The sequence below is a fragment of the Pezoporus flaviventris genome, unplaced genomic scaffold (assembly GCF_033815535.1).
Source record: "Pezoporus flaviventris isolate CSIRO_AGI_PZ_B2104156 unplaced genomic scaffold, CSIRO_AGI_Pfla_v1 ptg000013l, whole genome shotgun sequence".
Lineage (NCBI taxonomy): Eukaryota > Metazoa > Chordata > Aves > Psittaciformes > Psittacidae > Pezoporus > Pezoporus flaviventris.
In genome coordinates, this window is record NW_026892561.1 from 23,914,673 (window position 1) to 23,927,882 (window position 13,210).

The following is a 13,210-nucleotide window of genomic DNA, read 5'->3' on the forward strand; positions in this document are numbered from 1 at the left end:
AGAGACTGGCCCAGGGCATTCTGGGAGGCAAAAGGTCAGCCCATCGTTCCAGTGTAGTGCAGGAAAGTAAGGGCAAAGACCAAATTTACCAACCACTTGCACACTGTTCCCCTCACCAACCAGATCCATGGTGTCAAAGGGGTGGCCAGCATGAGCCTCCCAGTACCGGGGACTCCCATACCCCAAAGCCATCCCAGAAAAGCTCCTCCATTACCGTGCAACTTCCCCGAAGCCACGTTCGTGTCAGAGTGTGAGCGCACGTGGCTCTTCTTGAGGATGCCCTGTGTAGCTGATGACTGTCCTTCTGAGAAGCTGGACCGGCGCAACAGGCTCAGGCCCCTGCTTCCACCTCCACTTGCCCCCTGCTCCCCCAGGGATGAGACCGAGTCCAGCTTCTGGGAGCTGCTGGAGGAGAAGAGTTTGGAGCTACTGCTCTTGGTGCTGTTGGTGCTAGCACTGCTGCACGCTCGGCCCCGGCGGCCCGAGTTCCCAATGGCCAGGTACTCTGGCCCATCATTAACATCGCTCTGTGGATCATCCTGACTCCCCATCCAAGTGTCCTCACTCTGGCTGGTGGTGCTGGAGCTCATCTCACTGGCTGGAGAGAAGGGGTCTTTGGGTGAGGGTACATTGAAGTGGGTGACAGAGCTGGGCTGCTCCAGAGGGGACCTGCCCTCACTGAAGGAGGAAGACTGGGTGGACGGGCAGCGTTCCTGGGGCTGGCTGGCACTGAAGCTGATGGAGTTGCTCGCTGATCTCCTGTCTGGACAGAATCAGGAGCAGGATGTCACATACCCTGGCACAAGCAGAGCACCCTATGTCTTCACGCCAGCATGTCCACACCCCATGAGCCCATTCTCACCAGGGATCTCCCTCCCATTGCAGGCACCCATCCACCACAATGAATCAAAAAGCAGAAATAAAAGGCAAAGTCTTTTCTGGGTCTATCCTGAACTTCCAAGCACCCCTCATTACCTGAGAGGCCAGAGGAGGCTGGAGAATGAAGGCTGGAAACGGACCCAAAGCAGCGCTGCTGCATGCAGTCTGCAACCGGAATGTATGGGGATGCGGGAAGGGCAGTCAGGCTCTGACTCTTGGTCACTGGAGGTGGACCATCACTCTTCCTGGTAAGCTGAAGAGAGGTGGCATCATTAATAAATTAGCATTTACAGGGCATTTACACATCAAAGGAGCAGTAAGGGAAAGGAATCAACTTGCTAGTGCCTGGTCACCAGCCAGCAAGGATGTGGCAGCCCTGAGGGCAGGAGGATGGGGAGGGAAAAACAGAGGTGCAGAAGGGAAGCGGCTCTTTGTTTGCAGTTACGTGGCAGGCTCCCTTTGGGAAATTACCAGGCTCTCAGTGAAATGATCCAGGCAGCCCAGCGCCCCAGACAGATGGCTCTCATGTCCTTCAGAGTCGTGGTCACACATCTCTCTTGTACCAGCAGAAGGACCTGATGCGCACAGGGATGGCAGTGACGTGCCGGCCAGCTGAAAGAACACAGCTCCCATTAAATGGAGCCTCATTAATTGCTCTCCTCTGGGGAGCTCTGTGTAAAGAAAGCAGCTGTTGTTCCCATCCTCTGGGGAGGGGGAAGACGGTGTGGGGCTGCACGGGGGTAACTGGCATCACCAGCAGGAATGGGCACCCAGGTGTCCTGGGGTGCTGCCTGTCCCTCGGATGGTGGCTGTCCCTCACAACCAGGCAGCTCTGCTCACTGGCCCTGAAGCCTATTTGAGAGGGCTTCAGAGGTGCCTCTTAGAAGGAACCAGTCCTCAGGTCCTCATACTCAAATCCTCGATGTCAGCCAGAACCAAGGTGCCCCACTACACAAGGCTCCACAAAGCCACCTCCACCACCCCGACCCCTGCCAGTCTCACACAGGCAGTGGAGGGATAAGTTCACTGCTCTCCTCCCCTCTTGGAGCATCTTCGGCTACTTCCAAGTCCAGCCCCTTGTCCAAGGGCTACATGTGGCCCAAATAAGACCTCCCACAAGCAGCCACAGCCAGCCAGCATCTGGAGAAAACCAGATGTAAAAGACAGGACCTCAACTCACCATGGAGGTGTCGATCTGAGCCAGAAGCCTGGGGTTGTTCTGCTCAACAGCCTCCAGGCACTGCAGCATGGCCGTCACGTGTGCGTCGCTGAGCAGGAAGGCAGTGTCTGGGGAGAGAAAACTGCTGCTTGGAGGGGTCCCTCTCATCTGCGTGGTTTGATAGTGTCAGTTCCTCACATTCAAACCATCTTTTCTACCATCCCACTCACTCCTATGTGGCTTAGAAATGCCACTAGCTAGATATTTTCCTAATAAGAAGGAAAAAGCCCATTTCTCTTTACCTGCATAGAATTTCCTGATGTATTGCCGGTTCCCCAGGAGTGGTCTCAGCTGTGCTGACAGGCAGTGGCACTGCAGGCTGTGCTGCAGCCACAGCTGTGCAATGGCCTGGTCCCCTGGGCCCTCAGGGTCAGGCTTACCGCTCTCCTGCAGGCTGATGAACTGGAAAGAGACACCAGGTACAGGTTAAGACAAGCACTGGAGCAGCACTAGTCACTGTCAGCGGGAAGGAGGACACATCCCAGCAGCTTCTTTGCCACCAGGGAGCCAAAGCACCAGGCAGGAGCAATGCTTCAAAGGTCAGCCAGTGACCAAAGTCCTCTGACAGCCACCAGCAATATGAATTTCTCTTGCATGTTTTCCCATATATGTGCCTCGCCCCTGACCTAATGGGACCCCACACTCCCAAATCCAACCTGACCCCCGTGGTGACGGTCATGTTCTTGCTGACATATTAACTGTGGAAGGTTATGGCAATGCCCGAGCTGCTGCAGCTTGAAGAGCTAGACTGTTAGAGATCTGCACAGACACATGAATCACCTCTGCGTACACACAAGTGCCGCTTGTGCCAGTTTCCTTGGTGACGCCTGCTGTACCCGGCCAAGCCAAGCTGGAGATTGGCCTGGGAGAAATAAGCAGCCAATTGTCTCAGCCCAAGCCATGTCGAGTTCCTGGGACGTGGCTTGTACACAAACACAAGGCTGCCTCAGCCTCCACAAACCATGGGACTGCTTTACTCCCAGCAGGCCAGCAGCTAAGGCACTGCTATCCCAGCAGTGAGGCTTGCAGCACAGCTACCCAATCCCATCCCTGCTGGGCACACAGGGCCACCCCCCCAGAACTCACCTTCTCCAGGTGATGAGCAGAGCCAGGACTCAGCCAGCGAATGTCCTTCACAAACTGCCAGTAATCCTTCTGTCTGCAGCACACCTGCATAGGACAGGCACAGTTAGATACCACCAGCCAAGTCCCACTTAAATGACATCTCCCATTAGCCCCTTGCCACAGAGGACAGCCCCTAAACCTGGCAAGGTGAGCCAGAAAACAGGCAAACACATCCCAGCAAACCCAGCAACCATTGCTGTTTTCTGATGCAAACCACCACTGAGGACACCAGCACAGCTGAGCATCCCAGGTAGGAAATTTGGCATTGCACTTCTATCAACTCCTTGCTTCCGTTTGCCTCAGCTTTATTCAAACACTGGATTATTTTGCTCTTAGTTTTTCTTGCCATTAAAGAGGAACTGCAGCAGAGTTGCTGTTTCCCTCACCACCCCCTAGGGTGTAAACACAACCCCAAAATATCTCTGTTCACCAAAAGACTGAATTGTTTTTCTTCTATCTTTATTTCCTCTTTCACAAGTGGCAGAGGAATGGGCTCTGTTTCGTGGTTTATTTGGCTGGGGGAGAGATGTTGGTTTGTTTTTTTAAGACTAGAGAACTAACATGGCAATTTTAGTTCTCTAGATTGAATAGGGTGTTGTGGTTTTTTTTTTTTTTTTGAACAGGTAGGTAAAATTCACTTAAAAGTTTAAAAAACTCTTTCCATTTTCTCAACACGTACATATGAATTTTTCCAAAAAAAGCTGATGAAATAATAAGCAAAATTAATTGTTTTGCTGGAGCAACTATGAGAAAACTGCTGTTAGGAAGCTGTATTTATGTGCCTCCCTTTGCAGCTTATATAGCTTGACTGGTGCTGCAGGTGCCCAGACATGGGAGACATTTCTAAGAGAAAGAGCTGCCTTTGCCTACCTGAAAAGGATTCAGGAAGACACCATTCTGCTTTGCAGGTCTGGCATGAACTGTTACCAATAGTCAGACAAGTACAAATAATTTAAATCTCACTTCCTGAAGCCTATTAATAGCACATCTATCAGAAGGGAGCACCGCACGCCTCAGATGAAAGGTAGCTTCTCTCTCTGTCGATCTCTCAAAGAAGCTCCTATTCCCTGGGAACTAATGGGATTAGAGAGGCACGGTAAAGAATGCTGACTGCAAATTTAATGAATCCAGGGAGCAAAGCACCATGCTGGGATGACATGCCAGCCTGGCTCTTCCTGGAGGCTTATTAGCTGGGGTGCAGCACTGCAGAGGTGTGGTTTTCCTGCTCCTGGCCCATGCAAGCTGCCTGGGGCTCCTCTGCATCCCTCTCTTGCCTGCATTGCTCTCTGGGCCCCAGAGCCAAGATGGGAAGCCTGCCCGCGGGCATGCCCTGCAGACTTGCTTCAACCCTCCATTGTAAATTAATTGTGCTGGTAATTGTAAGCTGAAAGGGAGATCTTCAAGCCTCTGTACACAAGTGGGAAAGAGAAGTTCTCCCAGGCAGCCATGAAAGGGGGAATGGTTGTGTGAGTAACTGCAAGGCACAAGAGCCTGGAAAGAGATCCCATTCACAGGAAGCCAGATTTGGCTGCCAGTTTCTGCTACTAACACAGTTAACCGGAAACAGTAAAGATGCAAGGTTTTCTTGCCAGACTTCGCTGCAGAGTTGTCCAAGTGCAGACAATATGGGGTCAACTCATCACAAACGCAACTTTATCACTTGGCTGCAGCAGGAGGAAAGGAGAGAGGGGCTGACCTCAGCGCAGGGGCACAGGTACTTAGAATAACTATGTCAAAGGTGGATGAGATAGAAAGAACACACACTCAGGTCCCTCTGACAACCACAGCACTTGCCAGGCAAGTTCAGTTCCAGCTTCAAGCATTTCCCGCACTGCTACAAGCATTGTACCCACTCCATGCTAGGAGCACTGAAGCGAGCTGCAGCAAATAGGACGGCCCCACTTGCTCATGACAGGCACCAAAGCTGCTACAGCAGTGCTGGCAGGACAGAAGGCTACCTTGTCATGGATGAGCCCATGATAGAGGATACTATGCATGTCTCTGCAGAGCCGTTCCAAGCCACCATACTTGGACCAGACATTTGGGTTGCTGGTGGACACCAAACCTTCCACTGTAGTCTTCAGGTTGCCTAGTAGCTTCCAGTGCTCCTTCCTGCAGAGGAACACAGCAAGTTGCATCAGATATAGAGCAAGAGGAGATTCACAACAGGATCATGGTACTGGTATCTCCAAGGAGACTCTGGTCAGGCTGAAACCTTTGGTGGTCCAGAAGCTAGCAAAGGTGAGCTAACACTCTACAACTCCTTGTGGTCTCCCACACATGCTTTGTGGACAAGAGGCTGTATCGTAATGATTCTTGTGATGACTGGTAGTCACCACCAATGTGGTCTCAGAAGGCAACCAGAACAAAGACTCATGGTTCCTGCAATATGCCACTTGCCTGGTACACACCAGCAAAGCTGAAGGACATTTTTCCAGCCAGCCTCTTGCTTGTTTCATTCACAAGCTCTGTCAGAAACTGTTCAGAGCAGCAGCCCATCAGGAGTACAGCAGTTGTAAGGCAAAAGCATGATGTCTGCCCCATTCAAACTAGTTGATGCCATGATTCTATACAGCAGATACTGGCCATGCTGCAGCCACATTTACAGAGAGCAGCACGCCCTGAGCAATATGTACTGCACCAAGCACTCCAGCACTATCACGATGCAGAGGTGCACTACTCCAAGGCTGGTAACTCTTCACCTGCATCTCCATCTGTACAGCTGCCCTCTGGCTCCTGAGCTCCCGTAGGTACAAGTTGACTTTCTCGCAAAAGCATTCATCATGTTCCGGACAGAGATTAACAAACTGCAAACTACAGCTGTACTCAAGAGCTTGCACAGCATTTCTCATTGGTACGACCCACCTCAGCCACCCTCCATACAGTAAGAAATCACCATGATTGGCTATAAAGGAGGAGTGACAGTGCAGAGAGGTAATATCATTTGCCTATGCAAAAGCAACTTTGGGGAAGGAAGCTTTGGACAACTAAGGTCCCTGCTCAAGCTCCTTGACTATGTTGTCAGAGGAACAGCAGCTCTAAGAAACATGTATTCAGACAGAAGCTACTCTTTCAGAAGCAGCAGGAATGTTGCAATGTCTATATAGGGGTGTAAATACCAAAAAAACTGCCTCTGCAGGGTTTGTAACAAAAGCACCCAAGGTGATAGCTTACAATGAAAGTCCAACCTTTCATCTTGCAAGAAACAAGCCAGTGTTTCAGCAGTTAATTCCTCCCACAGCCAAAAGTAAACTGAACTTCCAAAGCAAAAGGGGAAAAATATAAAATAAAAAATAACATTATTTAAAACTGCTCTTTGTAGATGAAAGTGTGGGCTGCACACTTCTGCAGCACAGAGAACGATACTAAAAAATAACATAATCCTGGTATTTAAAACCAACCTTTCCTTGCCAATATTATCTTTTTGAGACTTGTTCACTATTGCTAAACTATTGACCAATTTGGTGGCCTTCTATGATGGGGCTACAGAACTGATGGACAGGTATAGAGCAGTTGATGTCATCTACCCGGACTTGTGCAAAGTGTTCGACACTGTCCGACACAACATCCTTGTCTCTAAATTGGAGAGACATCAATTTGATGGATGGATCACTCGGTGGATAAAGAAGTGGCTGGATGGCCGCACACAGAGAGTTGTGGTCAATGGCTCAATGTCCAGCTGGAGACCAGTAACGAGTGGTGTCCTTCAGAGATTGGTGTTGGGACCGGTCTTGTTCAACATCTTTGTCGCTGACATGGACAGTGGGATTGAGTGCGCCCTCAGCAAGTTTGCCGATGACACCAAGCTGTGTGGTTCGGTTGATACGCTGGAGGGAAGGAATGCCATCCTGAGGGACCTTGACACGCTTGTGAGGTGGGCTGATGCCAACCTCATGAAGTTTAACCATGCCAAGTGCAAGGTCCTGCACCTGGGTCAGAGCAATGTCAGGCACAGCTACAGGTTGGGCAGAGAAGAGATTCAGAGCAGCCCTGCAGAGAAGGACTTGGGGGTGTTGGTTGATAAGAAAATGAACATGAGCCGGCTTCAGTGTGCGCTTGCAGCCCAGAAAGCCAACTGTATCCTGGGCTGCATCAAAAGGAGCGTGACCAGCAGGTCGAAGGAGGTGATCCTGCCGCTCTACTCTGCTCTCGTGAGACCTCACCTGGAGTATTGTGTGCAGTTCTGGTGTCCTCAACATAAAAAGGACATGGAACTGTTGGAACAAGTCCAGAGGAGGCCATGAGGATGATCAGGGGACTGGAGCACCTCCCATATGAAGACAGGCTGAGAAAGTTGGGGCTGTTCAGCCTGGAGAGGAGAAGGCTGCGTGGAGACCTCATAGCAGCCTTCCAGTATCTTAAGGGGGGCTATAGGGATGCTGGGGAAGAACCCTTTATAAGGGACTGTAGTGACAGGACAAGGGGTAATGGGTTAAAACTTAAACAGGGGAAGTTTAGATTGGATATAAGGAATAAGTTCTTTACTGTTAGGGTGGTGAGGCACTGGAATAGGTTGCCCAGGGAGGTTGTGAATGCTTCATCCCTGGCAGTGTTCAAGGCCAGGTTGGACGAAGCCTTGGGTGCCATGGTTTAGTGTGAGGTGTCCGTGCCCATGGCAGGGGGGTTGGAACTAGATGACCTTAAGGTCCTTTCCAACCCTAACTATTCTATGATTCTATGAAACTGATTAAGTGAACAAGCAGATCATCAAATATTGGGTCTACTTCAGGCTCTCCGTTCACTCCCTTCACAAGGTCTCCCCAGTGAAACCTCACCACTTTCAGTGCCCACCTAAACTTAAACAGAAGCCAGCCCATCCCACCAGCAAAGCCTGTCACCCTGACAACACAGGAGCTCCAAAGCAGAGCTACATGTAGATGTATATATATGTATGTATATATTTATGATGTACTTAGGCTAACAAGCACTGACAGGGCTTTATCTCAGGAGATTTTATCTCCTTATCCTGAAAGAGATCCAACTTGGGGAGACACAGAAAACTGATACAGCTCTTCTAAATTTATGGGCTGTTCCCATCCCTGCCCTGAGGGATGCAGATGCTCTTTGATCGGGGACTGTGGACACCCAGAGCGGCATCACCAGTCCCCAGCCAAAGAGCATTTGCAGCCACTGAGCTCAAAACTTCACCAGCTCCTCCCCAGGATATTTCTGACACTCAAGAGTTAGGAAATGCAAGTGAAAGCTCAACCATGCTGTTGGTCTTCCAAGTAACTGAGTCAGAGGAACTCCCTCCCATGCTCTTTCATGCTAAAAAGCAAGGCGATGCACCCAAGGATGTGGGGGTAGGACATGCAGAGACGTGCCTTTCTAAACGAACTCTCTCATTAAAGGAGTTGTGAATCTCCCCAGAGGTAGGAAACCAGGGTCCAACAGGCTGGAGTCACAGCTCCCTCCTAGCACAGGGAAACTAAGGTTAAGCGACCCTCAAACAAAATAACCTCAAAATATTAAAACATTGAACTCAGAGGCACATAGGGAATGAGCAGCACAACAAAAGCAACTTTGCAGAGGTGATGCAGAAGCTACCAGAAATGAATTAAACCCCTGTAAGACAGTATGGATCCCATGGGACTTCCTGGTGCAAAGCAGTTCACAAGTTGGACGCACAAGATCCTACTGACACTGAAAACCCAGCTGTTTCTGGGACGGAACACTGTGCATGCTGAAAATCATGCAGTGACATAAGGTTGAAGAAATGAAGACCCATACAGCTGGCTGCAGGTGGCAGGGAAACCACATTTCAGCTTTGACTGGACTTGTGGGATAACCCCAAATTAGCGGCAGGGTTTGCTGCCTTCCCATTGACAGAGCCTGAGCTTGGGCTGCCAGGAGGGATGGAGAAAGCCTGAGCCCAGCTGCCCACAAGTTCCCCATTTCAGCAGGTGTTCAGAGCAATATTAAGAAATCTGCTTGGTCTTCTCTGAATAAAGAGAATTCCCCTTCACTAGTGCTAAAGAAAGGTAAGGCCACTTCGTAATCACATCATAAAAACTTACAGAAGAGCAAGACGAGTGGGGTTTTGTGTCCCACAGAGGTCACAGTACGCGAGCAGAGCAAGAACTACATGTGCTTCTGTTCTCCTGCTCTAGCAGAACCTGGCTCTCCCAGCCAGAATGGTTGACTGTGCTTGCCGGGGCCATCACTGAGACCTCAGCTGCATCGCTCTCCTTCCTTAAAGACAACAACCTCTGATCCAGCCTCTAATTTTAACCACCAGCTCTGTAAACTCGACACTGGGTCTCCTTGCTTTACCTCCACAAACTCTACCTTCAGGTACAGCAACATCAACCTGCCATCAAGAACTGTGTTCAGCATAACTGAATCTTTTGCACTGAAGCAATAGAAGACAGAATACAGCCTTGGAGCAAGAAATGACTTAATGCCTCTGCTGATGACAACAAGAGGGAAACGTTGCTTGCTCTCCCAAGGCTTTCTCAGCCCCTCCATGCCACTGAGGCTAGGAGCTTCTTTTGGTCCAAGGCAGCAAAGGTGACCCACAGCAGAGGCAGAGAGAAATGCTGTTGACTGAGGTGAACTTCTTCATTTAAAACAAAACCAAACCCTGGTTACTTTCCAAAATAGAATCACACAGCTAGTTAGTATTAAAAATATAAAAATAAAATAAAAAAGCAGTCAACATGTGTCTGTGTCCTGCAGGAGGTACCTAACAGGCTGCTTGAACCCTGTCCTCTACCTAGAGAAGGCTTTCAATCCTTCTTAGCACACTAAAAAGGTCAGGCTGAGGATGGTGAGGTCACGGAGGGACTTCCACCAGATCTCCAAGGACATTCCCGTGCTGTCAGTTCCTCCTGCAGATCCCGCAGGCACTGCGCAACCCACTGCTGCGCACACCCTGCTCCCGTTCTCACTATTCCCGGGTCTCCCAGACAACCAGCAGCCCCTTCCCTGGGCTCCCCCACTGCTCCTCCAGCAGGCTCAGCGCTGCTGGGGAAGCGCATTAGAAGGAAGGCAGGTTTCGTGCAATTCATCTGCAGCCATGGGGAGTGGCTGACAAGGCCGAGGAAGCCAGGAGAGCTCTGCCAGCCCGGCAGATCAGCCCTGCAGTGCCTGGATGGGAACACCCGAGCAGGCTGGCAGGGAAACAAAACATAGGGTGGTTTGCAACAGTGCTAAAAGCATTCATCAGTATAAAACAGGGGGCACAACCACAAAAGGCTCCCCCAGCAAATGCAGCCCAGAGCTGCTGCTTGCTGGAGCACTCTTGCTCTGCACTGGCAAACGATGAGGGAAGGAAACAGGGATTAAAGGTGGGTTTTAGCCTTCTCCCAGCACAGCATACCAGTAGTTTCACCTGCTTGTCCTGGTGAAACCTCCCACAGGCAGATGACCACAAAACCATAAATCCAGGATACTGTCCATCAAGCTTTGATCTGCATGGGACCTTGCCTGTAACTTGTGCACAGGCAGCCAGGGGCAGTGACAGGCAGAGCAGACCCCCACGGCAGCCCATCTCCCTGGGACCAGCCACTCACCTTCCTCCAATGCTCCCAGCAAGGCTTCCTTTAGGAACCTTCTCCTCAGGCCCTGCTGATCCTGGGAGCTGAGGGCAGCAGCTGTCAACCTGCCCAGATGACAAGGGCCCCTCTGCTCCCTCCCAGCACTGCTGTGTCCTCCACACCACCCGCCTGAGGCACCGAAAGCCCTGCTCTCTGCCCAGCTAACCTTCCTGCTGCGCCTCAGTGGACATCGCTGTTACAACCCCTGCTCCCCAATGCACGCCAAACCTGCTGCATAGCAGGAGAGACAGCAAAACCCAGTGCAAAATCCTTGCTCTCCTCTCCTGTGCTGGCAGAAGGACGGACTTCAGCAAAATAACTTCTGTTTCTGCATTTCCTGTGATACACAGGAAGATGGCTCCAGTGAGCTCTACCCCACTGCTGTCAGTCACAGCCACAATCTATAGTGAAATGGCACCTCACAGGGAATTAAACTGCTGAACCATTTGCACAAAGGACAATGAGGCTGTGCATGGCCCATGCCAGGATCCTCCCCAGCACATCAGTGATAGCCAGGAGCACAAGCAGGCCCCCTCATATGTCAGCTCCAGAGCGGATGATGCCTGCTGTGTCCCTGGGGGATTGCTGGGGGTGGCACCACCTCAGCCCTATTAATAACACAATGATAGAGTCTGGTAGTGCAGGATTTTCACTTGTAAAGGCAAGAAAATGCACAAAGACAATCTGGAAAAAAAAAAGAAATGAATGCAGTCGACTCCTTTTACCTTTCTGAACCTGCTGGGTCTGAAGTGTTAGCTAAAGAGGGAGAATAGCTTGAACCATGCAAATCAAAAGGTTTGCCCCAAACCTGTGCTGTAGCTTTAAAAGCTACAGCAGCATTTTTCCGGCTGATATTGCTAGCAGGAATAGAGGCTGGCTGAGCCCCTCAGATAAGGAATGCTTGTCTCCCATATCAAGTTTCAGTGGCTCTCTCCTCCACAGCCAACACTCCCTTTTCCATCCGACATCCACACTGTGCCTGTGAGCACCACGGCAAAACTGAAGCACAAAGCAAAGGCTGAAGACATGCAAAACCCTGAAGTAAACAGGACTTGTCATCAAAACACCTCTAGGGAGCAACCTCTGCTGCTTTTATAGATGTCAACAAGAAAAACCATGCCTAAAGCATGAATGAAGACCACACAGCCACTCCTGCAGCCAGCCATGTGCAGGTGCAGGGCCTTGCCTTTAGAAATAGAAAGAAGCTGGGGATTTCTTTTCAGCACCCAGAAAGGGCAATGCAGCTGCCTGCCAGGAGGGTAAGGAGACATGATCCAAAAGCAGCAAGCTGCAGAGCTGCCAGGACAGCAGCAGCACAGCGTCAGGGCGGGATGGCGTCACCCTTAAAACAAGGCGTGTGAAGCAGAGACTTGGCAGCTGCCTTCTTGGCCATGTCTGATGGAGAGTGGCTGTCTCCACCATATTGGAGACAGAGTACAAGGTTCTCAGGGTGTACATCTGTGACTGTCACTGCCAACAGAATCACAGAATGGTTTGAGTTGCAAAGGACCTTAAAGCTCATCCAGTTCCAACCCTCCTGCCATGGGCAGGGACACCTTCCACTAGATCAGGCTGCTCAAAGCCCTGTCCGCCCTGGCCTTGAAGACTGCCAGGGATGGGGCAGCCACAGCTTCCCTGGCCAACCTGTGCCAGTGTCTCACAACCCTCACTGTGAAGAATTTTTCCCTATGTCTAATTGAAGTCTACCCTCTTTCAGTTTAAAGCCATTCCCCTTGTCCTATCCCTGTATGCCCTTGTAAAAAGCCCCTCTCCAGATTTCTTGTCAGCCCCTTTTAAGGCACTGGAAGCTTCTCTAAGGTCTCCCCAGACCATTCTCTTATCCAGGCTGAACAACCCAGCTCTCTCAGCCTGTCTCCATAGGAGAGCTGCTCCAGCCCTCTCGTCATCTTCGTGGCCTCCTCTGGACTCACTCCAACAGCTCCACATCCTCCTTATGTTGGGGGCTCCAGAGCTGGACACTGTACTCCAGCTGGGGTCTCACGAGAGCAGAGCACAGGGGCAGGATCACCTCCCTCGAACCGCTGACCACCCTCCATCCATCAGCAAGATGCCCGCTCAGTGCCAGGGGCAGAGCGGTCCGCTAGTCCTGGGGTGCAATGTGAAGCACTCGGCAGCTGGCCCGGGCTGTCAGCGCAACGCGTGGCTCTGAAACAGGAGGGGCCGAGCGGGGGCAGCGGCACGCCCTGCAGCCGCCCCCCCCCCCCCCCCCCCCCCCCCAGCAGCACGGGGGTTGCCGCGGGTCCCGGGCCCGTCCCGCTCACGCCCCGCGCCGCCGTGTCACACACGCACACGTGCCGCCCCCCGCCGCGGACACACCTGCTCTCCGCGTGCCCCTCGCGGGGACCGACCTCCATCCCGGGCGCGCGGCGCCGCCACCCGCCGCCGCCTCGCCGCCGTCACGTGGGGGCGTGCGCCCGCCCCGCCGGTG

General features: G+C 51.6%; 1 protein-coding gene across 9 annotated transcripts in view; it reads right to left on the minus strand.

Annotated features, from left to right (window-relative positions):
* RUBCN (rubicon autophagy regulator) overlaps window positions 1-13,200 on the minus strand; it is a 28,049-nt gene extending 14,849 nt beyond the window's left edge. For 6 of the 9 annotated variants that reach the window (XM_061452224.1, XM_061452222.1, XM_061452223.1 and 3 more), the window contains exons 1-8: window positions 13,099-13,200; window positions 5,182-5,335; window positions 3,185-3,268; window positions 2,341-2,500; window positions 2,060-2,166; window positions 1,351-1,491; window positions 976-1,132; window positions 215-763 (exon numbers count right to left, since the gene is read on the minus strand). In XM_061452224.1, coding sequence (XP_061308208.1) covers window positions 215-763; window positions 976-1,132; window positions 1,351-1,491; window positions 2,060-2,166; window positions 2,341-2,500; window positions 3,185-3,268; window positions 5,182-5,335; window positions 13,099-13,136 — 1,390 coding nt within the window. In that variant the 5' untranslated portion in view covers window positions 13,137-13,200. Of the gene's footprint in view, window positions 1-214; window positions 764-975; window positions 1,133-1,350; window positions 1,492-2,059; window positions 2,167-2,340; window positions 2,501-3,184; window positions 3,269-5,181; window positions 5,336-13,098 lie in introns of those variants that run through there. The other 3 variants (XM_061452226.1, XM_061452225.1, XM_061452228.1) reach the window with 2 other exon arrangements.
* Window positions 13,201-13,210: the final 10 nt, after the last annotated feature.